The sequence below is a fragment of the Poecilia reticulata genome, linkage group LG8 (genome assembly GCF_000633615.1).
Source record: "Poecilia reticulata strain Guanapo linkage group LG8, Guppy_female_1.0+MT, whole genome shotgun sequence".
Lineage (NCBI taxonomy): Eukaryota > Metazoa > Chordata > Actinopteri > Cyprinodontiformes > Poeciliidae > Poecilia > Poecilia reticulata.
The window spans coordinates 17,422,522-17,437,307 of record NC_024338.1 but is presented as its reverse complement, the minus strand read 5'-3'; the positions used below and the strand labels follow the sequence as shown (position 1 = coordinate 17,437,307).

General features: G+C 39.1%; 2 protein-coding genes and 1 long non-coding RNA gene across 6 annotated transcripts in view; 1 reads left to right on the top strand and 2 right to left on the bottom strand.

Annotated features, from left to right (window-relative positions):
* Positions 1 to 84: 84 nt before the first annotated feature.
* Positions 85 to 2,260, bottom strand: rnf113a (ring finger protein 113A). Its single transcript, XM_008416300.2, has 10 exons — positions 2,115 to 2,260; positions 1,650 to 1,729; positions 1,479 to 1,574; positions 1,273 to 1,380; positions 1,086 to 1,195; positions 799 to 905; positions 622 to 711; positions 461 to 554; positions 281 to 387; positions 85 to 197 (listed from the first exon to the last, which is right to left on the bottom strand). Exons 1-10 carry the CDS (start codon positions 2,218 to 2,220, stop codon positions 124 to 126), a joined length of 972 nt encoding a protein of 323 aa, XP_008414522.1. The 5' UTR covers positions 2,221 to 2,260; the 3' UTR covers positions 85 to 123.
* Positions 2,261 to 3,452: 1,192 nt separating this feature from the next.
* Positions 3,453 to 14,786, top strand: part of rundc3aa (RUN domain containing 3Aa) — a 19,368-nt gene continuing 8,034 nt past the window's right edge. Inside the window, exons 1-3 of one of the 3 annotated variants that reach the window (XM_008416299.2) lie at positions 3,453 to 3,730; positions 14,409 to 14,524; positions 14,629 to 14,762. In XM_008416299.2, coding sequence (XP_008414521.1) covers positions 3,624 to 3,730; positions 14,409 to 14,524; positions 14,629 to 14,762 — 357 coding nt within the window. In that variant the 5' untranslated portion in view covers positions 3,453 to 3,623. Of the gene's footprint in view, positions 3,731 to 14,408; positions 14,537 to 14,628; positions 14,763 to 14,786 lie in introns of all 3 variants that reach the window. The other 2 variants (XM_008416298.2, XM_008416297.2) reach the window with 2 other exon arrangements.
* On the bottom strand, positions 5,159 to 13,105 carry LOC103468913 (uncharacterized). 2 transcript variants are annotated; one of them, XR_534270.1, is made up of 2 exons: positions 12,677 to 13,105; positions 5,159 to 7,235 (listed from the first exon to the last, which is right to left on the bottom strand). It is a non-coding gene; the product is annotated as an uncharacterized LOC103468913 (long non-coding RNA). The 2 variants fall into 2 exon arrangements; XR_534269.2 differs by lacking the exon at positions 12,677 to 13,105 and adding an exon at positions 9,926 to 10,069.

Below are 14,786 nucleotides of genomic sequence, written 5' to 3'. Positions count from 1 at the left end.
CTGAACAATAAATTCAGTGGAGCTTCATATTTTACCAAAATGGAGGCTGCAAAGCTTCTAAAAAATATTTATTGAAAATTTACACAGAGAAACACAAAGCAAAGGTTTAAAAAAAATCATATACTAATCATCTTCTTCTTCTGATGGAGGCTGATCTGCTGCAGCAGCAGCACGCTTCTCCATCTTTGCAATAAGCTCTGGAGGAAAAAGACATTATATTTAAGTACATAAATGTATTAATAACCTGTCCTCCTTGGACTTTCTGGCAGATCGTTCTTACCTTTTGCAGGGTTAAAGACTCCGTTGGTTTGAGTGTTGCAGACGTAGCACCGTTTGGATTTGCGGTAGTGCTGCAGGGCGCAGGTTTCACAGAAATAGTGCTTACACCTGGAACACAGCTGATTGGTTAGCAAAACACAAAAGCACTGAGTCACAGGAAACGCTTGAAGGTACGACTCACTTTGTGATGATGGGATTCTTAAAAGAATCGCGGCAGATGAAGCACTTAAAGGGCAAATCCTCATCGTCGCTGCTCACCTCATAATTCTCATCATCTAGAGTGAAATAAACGAGTTAAAAGATGCTGAAAAGTGCAGAAATGACTGAAAATGAATTACTCACCATTTCCTCCGTATGTGCCCTCATCCAGCTCCCTCTCAATCTGCCAGCCATGTTTGTAGTCTGATCTATCGTGAAGGAACTTGCAGCTGTCTTTAAAAGAACATGCAAATTATTAAAACAAATGGATTCTTAAAATGACACTACAAAGTTTTACATTGTTTATATTGTTACACAAACCTCCAAAACCACAGAATCCAGTCTCCTTGTAGTCCTTGCAGATATCTGGCTGGTAGTCCCACCGGACTGTGGCTCTCAGGTGTTCAGGGGCGCGGATCGGCCCTTTCCTGTTGTAAACATCACATTTAATTACAACTTCAGTTTCCTCATCCTGTTTATGATCAATTTAATTTTCTGTGCTTAAATAATAAAATAATAGCTGTTATTCTCGTACATTTCTAAACCTTAAAAAGTACTTTAACCCAAAGGGAAATTAAATAATTCAAATAAACGTTTTGACTCCTCACCTGACCATGCCAGAAGAGGCGTTCCCCATGGTGGTGTCTTTAGGCTTGATGAATTTCTGGTAGTTGTTGATGCCACGGTATATTTTATCATCTTCTTTACCTGTAAGCTCCTGTTTAAATTGGAATAAGAAATGCCTATAAATATTGATTATTAGTTCTCAAGCATGTAACAAGTTATTTTTTTTACCTCTTGGATTTTCTGACTCCTCTCAAAAATCGCCTGGGCATCTTTGTCTCTCTCTGTGTCCAGCTCATATGTAGCAGTTGCACCCATGTCCTCTGGTCCCTCCGGTTTCTGTATTTAAACATAAAAATAGCAGATAGAAAGAGGTTTTACATCTTCAAAACACTTTGATAAATGTTTTTACTAGTAGTATCAAAGTTTTATCTCACCGCTGACCGTGTAGACTTGTAAGAAACTGTGATCTTGTCGTCCTTGCCTTCGTCGCTGTCACTGGAAGATAAAGCATCTCTCTCTACCTTTTTCGTCTGGAAAAATGAGATAAAAATCACAATTTACTTCAAATCCTCAACAGAATATGCATTTTTGCATCTTTACCGTACCTTCTGAATCATGGGGTTGACCCGAGCATCTTTCTTTTCTCTTCTGACCACGGCGCTCTGGTCCTCATCACTATTACTGTCTAAAAGAGAGACAAATATGAGCCGAAATATTTACTTAAAGCTAACAAAAAGCAGTATAGTCATTAAAAAAGCTTCCGGTTTGCAAGTGTATCACCGAAGAGAAGCTTGAATAGCTAAAATGTGACCAAGAGGTCAAAATTCCGAACAACCTGGAATGCAGCACAAACACCTAGCTAAAACACAATTTACCAAAAACATTTAAATATAGGGATTAGATATAAAGGCTCATATTATACATTGTAATGACTTCTATTTGCAGAAAGCACATAAATATACACAAGGTCTGTTTTGTTTAGATTTTTCAAACCGGCGTTAAAAGCAACAAAATACCCTAAAGTCACAATTTCAAAACTAATTAAATGCTGTCGGATTTGAACTAATTACCTTTATCACTGCCACTCGCTTTTCTTTTCCGTCCGGAGAATTTCTTAGTTGATTTTTTAAACAGAAACCTACAAGAAGGCGCTTTGGCCTCCTCAGACTCCGCCATCTTGCCAGCTCTGTTACTGTCCTGTGTGGTCACAGCGCCCTCTACTGGTTTGGAGAGCACACGACTGGTTTGTCTCCTGGCCAAAGGGAGGGTTGCATAGCGTCACAGTTTAGCCAAATCTTTTTATTAAAAAGATGAAAAAAATGTTCTTGTTCAAAAAATTTTTAGGTGTTTCAAAAAAAAAAAAAAAATCCAACCAAAAGCTGTTTTAAAATTACTGTTTGACTTTTTGATTGAACGTGTATAGTCGGAAAGATCTCAACTTTATAGGTTTGTGTGCTGAGAAAATAAAATGTTATTGAGCACAGTAATTGGGCACAGTTTTTGCTTATATTTTAATTTAATAAAAAAGTAATTATTTTATGTTTTGTACAAACTTGCAGGAAATTGCTACTACTATTGATATCCATTATACATTTTGTACATTATCTCCCCAAAATATGTGAAGATGGCCATTGTTTAAAGTTTGTCTGTAATAATTAAATTTATAATAGGCTTTTAAAACCGTTTCCATGTGTGACTTAAAGAAAGGAGGGTGAAGTACCCCAAAATTTAACTAAAGTAAGAGCAGCACTACTTTAACATATTTTTGCTGAAGTAAAAGAATAAAGAAAAAAAGTAGCTGTACAAAACATTACTCAAATAAGAGGAAAAAAGTATTTGGCAAAAAGTCAACTCAAGTACTGAGTAACTGATCAAATTGTCAATAATTTAAAATTTAAAAATTATATCGTCAGATGGACCAAAACTTAAGGTTAAGAAGAAATGTTAGTACTTTCAAATCAGTTTATTTTAATATAAAACTTATAAAACTCTGTGTCTGCTGAATTTTGGGTTAAAACATTTTTGTTTTCCATTTAGTAGAAAACCAGAAATTTTTATTCAAGCAACGTACTTCACAATAAAATTACTCAAGTATAAAATACAGTGCAGTAAAAATACTCCTGACAGAGTATCGCTCAAGAGCCGTTTCTTGTGCGATTTTTGCGACGACTTTAAAATTCGTAATTTTCACGCAGGCTTGACGCGTCCGCCAAGTTTGGTTCTTTTTTGAATATGATAAAGCCCCCAAAAAGCCAATTCATTTGGCATAATAAGAAGAAACTTAGTGCCTTCGCAGCGCTTAGCTGCTCGGAACTAATAATAAATCAGTCCGGTTCCCGCAGTACAATAGTATCGCAATGCGGAAGTGTTTTATTTTGAAGGAACTAACCGGAAGTCGTTTACATCACCCGTTCTAGCTTTCCGTTAGTTCCTCTCCGTAGAGCCGCATCAGCAGCAGCAGCATCCGCGGCTCCCCCCGCAGAGGACACCGGGTACTGGAAGGACGCAGGCCCGGCGAAGGGAGAGGTCCTGGCCTGGGTGCGGATCCCGAAGAGGCCCCGGGTCGGGTCCGCCGCTGGATGGAGTCCGGCTGCGTTCAGACAGCAATGGCTATGGGTCTGACATCGAAGAAGGCGTCTGCTCGGAGCGTCACGGTGGAGCGGAAGAACCTCATCACGGTCTGCAGGTAGACATCACGACCTGGTCGAGGCTCCGTGTTTATTTATTAGCACTTCTTCTGAGTGACGGTCACTTAATAACAACTAAACATAGTTGGTAAAAAACTATAAATAATTATAACCTTCAGAATAGTAGTTATTTTTAAGAGGAGGTAGGTGCGTTTCCATCTTCACAAACTGCCATTATGAGGAGAATATAAAATAGTGTAACCATTCATATGTCAAGAGTTCACTTATATGGATTTATGTTTTTATATTTCATGTTGTTGACATAGTGAGATCTATTTTTAGTTGCCCACCTGTCTAAAATGGCCAGTGATGTCATTAAAAGCCCATCACTGACAGCTGAGCAGGACAAGGGCACCGGGAGCTTTGCAAGGACTCCTCCCCACATGAGAGGCCCTCCATCCGGGTTCATCCACCCGGTGGGAGCAGGCAGTGGCTGCAAGGCGCCTGGGGGCCGCTGACCTCCACAGTGACCAGAGACGGTTCAGTCAGGAGAAATCTGACTGCACAACCCACAAAGGACTACATTTTTGACACAAAAAAAAAACTCAGAAATTTTTAGATTGCCAGATGATTTTTTTGTACAAAAAACAAGGACATTTCTGAGCTCCAAAAGTAAAAAAAAATAAAATAATAATAATAAAAATGCAAGAAATTTTGAGATAAATCTCAGAAATTTTCCAGAAAAATTGTGAAAATCTGAGTTTAAAAAGTTGAAAATTTTGGGAGAAAATTTCGAGATCCCAGAAATGTTCTAGAAGAAACAAACTTCTGAGCACCAAAATTATCAAAAATTTACTTTAAATTTGTAAATCTTAGACATTTTCTGGAAAAAAACAGGAAATTTCTGAGTCTTGAGTCAAAATTTGCCAGAAAAATATTTTTTTTTTTAAGAAAAAACGCAGATAATTTGATGACTGTTAAAACTATTCAAACTCACAAAATACATTTTTTTCTAGAAATTTCTGAAATCTCAGTTTCTGATATCTTTCCAGTAAATGTTTGACTTTTTGAATCAGAAATTTCCTGTTCTCTAGAAATCTTTTCAAACTCAAAATAAAAAAAAACATTTCTAAAAATTTCTGAAATTAATCTCAAAATTTCAGATTTTTTTCCCAGCAAATTTCCAAACTAAGGAATTTTAAATTTTTTTTAGTTCTTATAAAAAGTTACTTATAAGTTAGTTTTGTCTTATTTCAAGTGTACTGAGATATTTGCACCAGAAAAATAGATAAAAATACGCTTTTGCAACTTAAAATGTTTTTAAAACATTAGAAATTCACAATTGTACATCTTTAAGTGTAATAACTTCACAACTAAATTATTTTTTGATGTGATTTTTTTTTTACAATCTCAATCAAACTGAAAGCAAAGCAGCACATTTTTAACTGCGTCTTCTACATCATAAGAAAGAAAAAAATACTCCCAGGTAGACACACATTCAAGCATTTTTTATTCTCTTTATGGTCCTTTTTTGCATTAAAGTGAGATACATGGAGCCACAACACACAACACAAAGCAGACATGGCTGCAAAGGAAACAAAACGGTTTCACATCGGACTTTTAACACGAACATGAGTGAGGAACCACGAACACGCTTGTTTTCAGTTTGCTCCGACCGTGCTCAGACACTTTTAATCATGTAAGCATTTAAAGACAAACAAGACGAGACGGAAATAAAACTCAAAATGCTTTCTGTCAGTAATGCTCACTCCAAATTCTGCATTTTCCTCGTTTCTTTTAGCGATTAACTTCTTTTAAAGGAGATGTTTTCCTCCAGGTGCGTCTGTCCGATCTTCTCTTTCGTCACTTTTCCTTTTCGTTCCACTCTGAGCTGATCGGAGTCGTTATGGGATGTGGAAGCTGAATGTGCAGCCGGCCTCTTGGCCGTGCGTGACGTTCTTCTTATAAATTATCCAGACACAGATACCTGGCTGCAAAAACACTAAATACTACCAAGTATTTTGGTTTAGTTTCTAGCGCAAATGTCTTGAAATAAAACAAACTAACTTACAAGTAATTTTTCAGCAAGATATAAGAGCTTGTTTTAAGTAAATAAAAGAATATTTCACCATGTTAAAAGTGGAATAACTAATTATTTACTTTAAAAAGCTCTTATTTCTTGCTAAAAGTTACTTCTAAGTTAGTTTTAGTAGGAAGATATTTTCACTAGAAACTAGACAACAAATACTTGGTAACATTTTTTTTTTTTTTGCAGTGCATGAGCTAAATGACGTTAGTGCTTCTCATTAGTGCGGCGTGCCAAGCTTTTCTTATATCCTCATATACGTGTGTATAAATGTAAAAAGTCTATTTTAACATACAGTCAGCAAAGACACAGATTAACCCTTTCCATTCTTAATATGTTTTGTTGGGAGGGGGAACAACAACATGGTTTCAGTTCTGCTTTGGGAAGAAAAAGTTCTTTTTTTTTTAGTGTTTCTTGTCCCACAGAACTGATCTCAGCTCAGTGTTTCATAAAGCCGAGTCTGCTTTAATTAGAGACACGTTTACAGAGGAGGACACCTGCGTGCAGAGAACGGGGCGCTGGGAACTTCTTGAGCAAACATTTGCATCATGTCAGGGAACAGTTTCCGTACGAGGAGGGTGAAATGAGCAAGATGGAAACTACGAATAACGATGAGATTCTATTTAAAATGGAGAGTTTTTGAAACAGGAGGGTAAACATGGTGTCCAGTTGCCAGTAGCAACAGGTTTCCTACTTTAACTCGGCTGAGGCTTCCTGCGGAGAGTGAAAATCTGAGCCGAATTTCACCAAATGCTGTTCAAGCGGCAGTAATAAACGGAGAAAACGAAATGATTTGTTGCTTTCTGGTCTGGCTAAGACGTCCGTGTCGGTGGGAGGACTGCAGGACGAGTGCTGCTGTTGCTGTGGACACGGAGAACCTGGGAAGGAATAAATGATATAAGTGAGAAAGAAAGAAAGGAAGGAAGAAAGAAAGAAAGAAAGGAAGGAAGCTGACGGGAACGACGCGGCTGCTGCAAACACACACACACAAAAAAAAGATCCACGTTTCTGCATGCCGGACGTGCTTGCTTTGCATCGTTTTGTGCGTTATTTCGACGTCAAAATGTTTCGACAAGTATTTGAATTTTTCTTTGCAACCTCTCTTTTGCGTTCTTCATGATTCGCTAGCGGTTGCAGCAGAGGTTCAGTAGGTTTGGGGATCAATCATGAACCGATCAGCTTGCTCTCACATTTATATCCCTGATTTATTATCATCTCCCAATCAAAACGCCGTCGCTGCCCGTCTGACGCCCCGATCCGTCTGCACCTCCGCCAACCACCAAACACTTTGCTTTGACTCTTCAGAGGGAAATCAAGAGAAACAGAACCTGCTTTGGGTTTTTTTTTGTTTTGTTTTGTTTTGGCTACAAGAGAGCAAAACTTGACTTTTTGTGCCAGTCCAGCAGCGCAGGAAAAGGGAGTTTCCTTTGCGATGAGTTCGACTGCAGTGTCATCTGATCCTGCTGCTCAGGCCAGGACTGAAGGGAGAGAAAGAAAACAAGAGAGGAGAGAAGGAGAAAGACGTGAGGAGAAGGAAAACAGGCAGGAGGCGAAGCAAAGCCGAGGGTTACACTGCAAAAACACAAAACCTTACCAAGGATTTTTGTCTTGTTTCTCCTGCAAATATTTTAGTGCACTTAAAATAAAACACCAAGACACAGGAGCTTGATTTAATATTGATGAAAAATTACAAGCTCTGGGTGAAACTTTTATTTTAAGAGAAAATTAAGGTGAATTTTCACTGCCGTCACCCTGGATTTGATTTAGGGGTAAATCACAAACACACTCCACATTTTCTGAGTTTTATTTGCAAAAAAGTGTTTGATTTTTCTTTTTCACTGTTTCCCTTTCAACATAAAGTCACATCAGCTTGATTTCAGTCAATAAGTCCTTAATATTCATGAAAAAGTTCAAGTTCCACTGGCAGATTCACTTAAACATGGAAAAATATCTCATTATAAATTAAATAATCTGCCAGTAATTTCCCATTGATATTAAGCAACAAGATTTTATATCACTAAAAAGTTACTTAAGTACAGAGTAACTGATCACATTATCATTTAATATTTAAAAATTACATAATGAGATGGACTAAAATTTAAAGTTAAGAGAATTTTTGGTTTGTAAGGATGAAAATGGCATTAATTCATGTATAACAAAATAACAAAATCAGACACAATAATTTTTTCCAAATCAGTTTCTTACAATAAAAAAACTTGAGAAAATTAACAAAAACTTCAGGTGTGTGTCTCTGTCTGATTAATTTTTGGTTAAAACGTGTTTTTTCATTTAGTGGGAAGAAAATCCAGAGATTTTACTGAAGTAAGAATAGAAATACAAAGTACAGCGTAGTAAAGATACTCCTAAAAGTACATTTTCAAAAAAGTTACTCAAGTAAATGTACCTGTAAGTTATTTTTGTCTTATTTCAAATGTACTAAAATGTTTGCACTGGAAACTAGAGCAAAGTACTCAGCGATATTCAGTGTTTTTGCGGGATAAATGCAGTTTTTGGCGTCTTTGTGGCTCAAACTAATTCCTGTAAGTACAGTGGAAAGGTGAGAAAGGGAGAACAAGAGCGGCTTTCAGTCGGCGCTGAGTGGGGCCTGGAAGAGGTCCAGGGCGGAGCGAGAGGGGGCACAAAGACGGCTGTCAGAAAGCAGCGCGGTTGTTGTTCAGTGTCAAATCGTACCAAGAGCACGTTGCTGCTCCGCTCAAACATTTGCATTTTTAAGGCGTCCTTCAGATCAAAGCGAGTTCGTACAACTATCTGCTGCAAAATCACAAAATCATCAGGTACGGAAGAGCTGCTTTGTAGTTTTCTTTGACCAGACAGGTTGCTTGTTTTGGTCTGATGCTCTGCAAAAACACAAAATCTTACCAAATATTTTTGTCTAGTTTCTAAATTAATTCACTTAACATGGAAAGATATTTCATTATTAAAAAAAACCTCTTTCAATGGAACTAGCACTTTTTAAAAATCGATATGAAGGAATTATTTACTGAAATCAAACTCCTGTATCTTCCTCAGAAATTACTTATAAGTTAGTTTTGTCTTATTTCAAGATATTTGTACCATAAACTAAACCAAAAATATTTGGCAAGATTTAGAGTTTTTGCAGTGAAGAGGATTATTTTTAGAAGTGCAAATGTGACGACTGACCAAAATGGATCAGTTTTGCAGAAATACTGAGGAGACGTTCTACTACACAGGGGTGTCCAAAGTGCGGCCCGTGGGCCATTTGTGGCCAATTTGCTGTTTTTTTGTGGCCCCAAACTGCATGGAAACTTTATTTGCAGTTATTAGCAACATGATTTGATTTTCAACAATGAAAAACATCAAACACGACACAAAATAATCATCTTTTTCACAAAAAAGTCATTTTCCTTTTCCTAAATCATCTGTTGGATTTTTGCTAATGTTGATGCACCAAAATCAGCTTTTTAAAAGTTTATTGAACTTGGCTAAATATCAACAAACATTTTGAAAGAAAGTAACCCAAATCCTATCTATATAGCGAGCAGAAAAGACCTAGATGCCAATAACCAGAGGTGGTAGAGTAAAAAAAACTGTATTCTAGTAAAAGTAGCACTACTTCAACATATTTTACTCAAATAAAAGTAAAAAGTAGCCATTCAATAAATTACTCAAATAAGAGTAAAAATGTATTTGGTAAAAAGTTTACTCAGGTGCTGAGTATCTGATCAAATTATCAATCATTTAATATTTATAAATTACATCATCAGACGGACCAAAATAGTGGAAATTTTGGTATTTTAAGGACCAAAATGGCAATAATTCATCTAAGTAACAAAAATTAAATCAGGCAAAAATAAGTGTTTCCAAATCAGTTTTTTTCCAAATAAAACTGATGAAACTTTAGCAGAAACTGCAGGTGTGTGTCTGTGTCTGGTGAATTTCTGGTTTAAACATGTTTGCTTTTCATTCAGTGGGTAGAAATCCAGAAATTTTACTCAAGTAAGAGCAGAAATACTTTATAATAAAGTTACTCAAAGTACAGTGTAGTAAAGATACTCCAAAAAGTAAATTTTCAACAAACGTCACTAAGGTAAATGTAACCCAACTCTGCAAATAACAAATGGGAAATGAAAAAGTTTAAATGCGCAGAGCCATCGGACTCTCCTTACACGATGTAAACGCCACTGACCTGTTTTCTTGACCATTCCAAGTCAAAACCCCCAAACCAAATTTAATCCAGTTTTCATGGACATTGTGGTATCCAAACGTTCCCTGCCTTGATGCTGTTTGGTCGCGGCTTCCCGCCTCCCCGCCCTGGGCTCCGCGTCCTCTAGATCGTCTTTGTCTTGCGTTTTGGGAAGAGGGCTTTCCGAAAAGACGTGGTGGTGGTTCCCCTGCTGAACGAGGCGCTGCCCAATGAGATCTTGGTCTTCCCACTGGTGATGGTGGACGAACCCAGAGACGTCGTGCTCCTTCCCCGAGAGATGGAGGAGCTCCCCATGGCCAGCTTGGTCTTCCCCCGCTTGATGGTGGTGTTGCCCAGCGTCAAGGCCGTCTTCCCCTCCGTGAAACTGGTGTTCCCCATTGTCTTCCTGACCCGGACTCGACGTTGGGGTTCGGGACTCACTCCACACCGAGCATGGCACAGTCATGCAGCTCGTCTCGGAGTCGGTCGTAACATGACCAGAATGCTAAGCATGGACGGCGCGACCCCCGTGTGGCATAAAGCCTCCGTTGAGCTGCCCTACGTGGGCTTTGGAAGGCCGCATACCACCCAGGCGTCCCGTGAATGGACAGAGGCAGCCGTAGGTGGACGCAGCCTATCCGGGGGGGAACTCGGACAGTGGGGCGATTGTCCCTCGGACACGACGACACCGGACGGTTGAAGGAGACATTGTTGAAAAACAGGACAGTCCGCGGTGACATCACTTTCTTCTCCGCCATTGTTCCCGTACAGCTTCTGATTGTAAGACGTCCCCTCTGTGCACAGCTGAAAGCGCCGTATGTAAAATCAGCTGCTGCTTTTGTTGCAGAATGAAGACTGGATGTGTTTATCTTTCCCCATAGATCTGGATCTGAGGCTTTGATGGCCTCGCTTGTTATTATGGTCAACTAAAGCGAGCAAAATGGCCTCCACTGAAATTCAGAAATCATTTCAGTTAAATGAAATAAATAAAAACGGTAATTAATGGAATAAATAGAAAAAAGGGAGCAAATCTTTTCTCTAGAAAAAGACAAGGAAATTTCTTAGTTTGAAAAGTCGTAAATTTGCTAGAAAAAATATAAGAATTTTGAGATAAATTTCAGAAATTTTGTACAAAAAACAATAAACTATTAGTCCAAATAGTTGAAAATTTACTTGAAAAATCTCAAAGTTTGAGATCAATCTCAGAATTTTCTAGAAAAACAAGTAAATTTATAAATTTGAAGATTTGCTAAAGAAAATTTCAGAAATTTTGAGTTGAACTCAGAATTTTCTAGATGAAACAAGAAAATTTGAGGTGTAAAGCTGAAGATTTTCTAGAGAAATTTCAGAAAATTTCTGTAAACAATGTGGACATTTCTGAGTTGGAAAAATAGAAAATTTGCCAAAAAAACAAAACAACAACTTAGAAATCTTAAGATCAATTTAGAACATTTTCTTTAAAAAAAAAACAAAACGTGGCAGTTTCTGAGTTTCAGAAGTCAAACATTTTTGACAATTGCAAATGTTCAGTTTGAAAAGGAAATTTTCCAGAAAATCTCAGATTTTTTTTCCTGGCAGATTCTTATTTTTTCAAACAGGAAATTTTTAAATAATAAAACGATGTATTAGGCCGATATGGATGGGAAATAAAAAGTAAAAAATGTACCTGGGAAAAATTGACGTTTTCTAGAAAAAGACTTGGAAATTTCTGAGTTTCAAATTCAGAAATTCCTTATTTTTTTCTGAGGTTAATCTAAAATTTTCAGTTTTTTGGCAGAAATTTATCACACCATTGTATGAGCTGAGGTTTTGATTGCGTGTCTCTGAAGGTTATAATAGTTAACTAAAACAAAATAACAAAAACTGAAATTGAGAAAACATTTTCATTAACTGAAATAAATAAAAACAGTAGTTAAAGGGGAGAAACTACAACTAACTGCAACTATATAACAGCAACTAAAGCTACTGAAATTAAGAGTTAAAACACTTTTCTTTGAATCTATTTATTAGCCTTCCAAACTGACGTGAAATTTATTTATTTTGTCCCCACACAAGCAGTTTACGTCAGCTGTCAGCAAATTACGGTGTCAGTTGGTTGTCCAGCAATAATTGAATAAATGTTTTGAAAATGGTGTTTTCTGTTGCGTATTAATTACCTAAACTATGTAAACATAATCGCTTTTTGAGTTCACCACCTAAAAATGAATCAAAGTTTAAAGAAACTACAACTACAACTGGTAGAAACTAAACTGAAACTAAGCAATATTTAACTATTGCCCACTCTTAAAACTAACTGAATTAGACAAAAAGTCACAATGAAATAAGCTACAGTGAAAAGTCCAACACTATCCCATTTTTTAATAACTACACACAAAGCAATCAGGAACAACCAGGCGAAGCAGAGTGTAGAGGTATTATCTTTATATGCACTATGACATTAATACACTTTTACAGTTTTGTTGTGGATACAGCTTGCAGCCGAACCATGGGAATGCATGAAAGACCCACTGGACTCCTACTGATCCCGGCTGCACAGAACGGATGAATTGTTCTCGTGTCGCCACATATACATCACATCACATCTGTTCAAGCTTCCCCTCCCTGCTGAGCTCAACACACCATAAAGCCTCATCGCATCACTGTCGCATTTGCATAACATCCTCTGCACGCTTTCTAACACGGGACTCCCCCCCTTTTTTCTGAATTAAAGACGAGTTAAAATCCCAAACATAGCAGCTGGTTGTGACTACTGACCTTCTAACACTGACCACACAGACACATCCACGAGCTTTTATTTGTGTGCTGGATTCACGTGTGAAAATCCCAGTAGATGTTGCTGTGCCTTTCCTTGCCCCTGATGAGGGTCGTCTTGACAACAGACACAGATTTGGTCCCGTAGGTAAAGGTCAGAGTCATGAGAGAGCTGGTGGTCTCCCCCCGCGTCACCGAGGTTTTAGCCACCGTTATGCTGTTGCTGCCCAAAGTTACTACGGTTTTGCTCCAGGAAAACGAGGATTTCCCCCAGGAGATGAACAACCTTGTCCTCAGGAACGAAACCCTGCCTTTGGTGAAGGAGGTCTTGCTTGACGAGAATGTAGTTTTCCACTCGCTGTTAGAGTCTTTTTTGGACTGCTTGGCCGCTTTGGGTGTCTTCGCCCTGGGCTCGGGGTCTCTCTCCATCTAGGTGTTCCTGCGCTTGGACGTCAGCGCCTTGCGGAAGGAGGTGGTGGTGGTTCCCCGGCTGAAGCTGGCCCGTCCCAGAGCCACGGTCGTCTTTTGCCTTTGGATGGTGGAATCTCCCATGGAGGTGGTGGTCACTCCCCTAAAGATGGAGGACTTGCCTAAGGACACTGTAGTCTTTCCCCTGGCTATGGAGGTACTCCCCACTGCCAGGGCAGTCTTGCCCTCTGTAATGCTCGTGTTGCCCATTGAAGCGGAGGCAGCCTGGCAGCCAGCTATCGCGCACGCCGCATAGCAGACCCTCTGCGGCGCAGAAGGGCAAGCATGTCAAGTCAAAAAGCCACACCGGAGCCGCTGCAGCTGCCCTAAATAGATCTCAGCACCATGTATAGATGAGGGGGAGGGAATTATTTGATCATGCTTTGATGCTGGCTGGTCCCTCAGAGAGACAAGACCCAAAGGAACCTGGAAGCGCGGCAGAACCGAGCAGACAGGGGGATAATTGTGTTGATTTCATGATAACAAAGCCGGGGCATTGAAGGGGGCGCTTTGTGTAAGCACACAGGACAATTGGGGTGACCTCAGTATGAGAAGATGGCGTGGTTCCCAAAAAAGAAAGAAAGAGAAAAGCCCTCCTCCCTGCTCTGTTTAGATACAGTACTACGTTTGTCTGCCTCAGTACAGTACGGCGCTCAGCTGCAGGGGGCGTGCAGCACAAAACCCTTAAAATTGGGGAATGTAACGTTTATAAAACGTTTTTTACATGTTTCTTTAAACCTCTACCATCTCCCTGTACTAACGGGAGACAACCAGTAAGAGCCAGGAGGCGGGTTTTAGCGCTGCCAATCATGCTATTCCCTCCCCCTTCCTTTCTGCTACGCTGCAGCTTCCTAGCCTGCTAGGAATGCTAAGGCCTAGTTAGCATAGCCACCGCTGATGCTGTGACAGTTTGTTGTTTCTCCGCCATTAGCACATGTAGCAGCGAGTACATAGGCTGATTGACAACGTTAAAATTTGAAATCTGAGAAAAAGAGTGACTGAGATTAAAATCTGAATTCTGAGGGAAATAAAGTCTGAATTCCAAAAAACAAGTTAGAATTCTGAGATCAAAATTTAAATTCCGAGAAAAAAAAACTAAATTCTGAGATTAAAGTCAGACTTAAATGTAAGGCATTAAAGGTCTTTATTTTAGACAGATTTAATAAAAAATGTTGATGCGCGACTCATTGCTTAAAATGTTAATGTTTTCCCTTTAAGTTGCTGTTCAGTTTTCCAACTCAGTTTTGTTTGTCTCTTTGTTTTTCAGATTTTCTGTGAAGACTCTTCTAGAAAAGTACACAGCAGAGCCTATAGATGATTCATCGGAGGAGTTCATTAACTTTGCTGCTATTTTAGAGCACATCCTCAGCCACCGCTTCAAAGGTAACACAGCAGGTAACATATGAAGCAAAAAAACAGTGTTGCCGTGACTACATCCTGCAGTCTGAGCAGAAATAATCCCCTGCTGTGCTTCAATCTGCGCGCAGGTTCAGGGAGTTGGTTCAGCTCCGATGGACAGCGCAGTTTCTGGGAGTACATCCGGCTGGCGTGCAGCAAGGTGCAGAACAACTGCATCGCCAGCATCGAGAACATCGAGAACATCAGCACGTCCCGAGCCAAGGCGAGGACTTTACGCGTTCATGGG

What these genes read in the sequence shown, in the direction of transcription:
- rnf113a (XM_008416300.2), bottom strand. Translation starts at nt 2,220, where the DNA reads ATGGCGGAGTCTGAGGAGGCCAAAGCGCCTTCTTGTAGGTTTCTGTTT. An exon ending in ACAAGTCTACACGGTCAGCG is followed by an intron (nt 1,381 to 1,478) that starts GTGAGATAAAAC and finishes GTTTAAATACAG; the next exon opens with AAACCGGAGGGACCAGAGGA. An exon ending in GGGCACATACGGAGGAAATG is followed by an intron (nt 555 to 621) that starts GTGAGTAATTCA and finishes ATTTCACTCTAG; the next exon opens with ATGATGAGAATTATGAGGTG.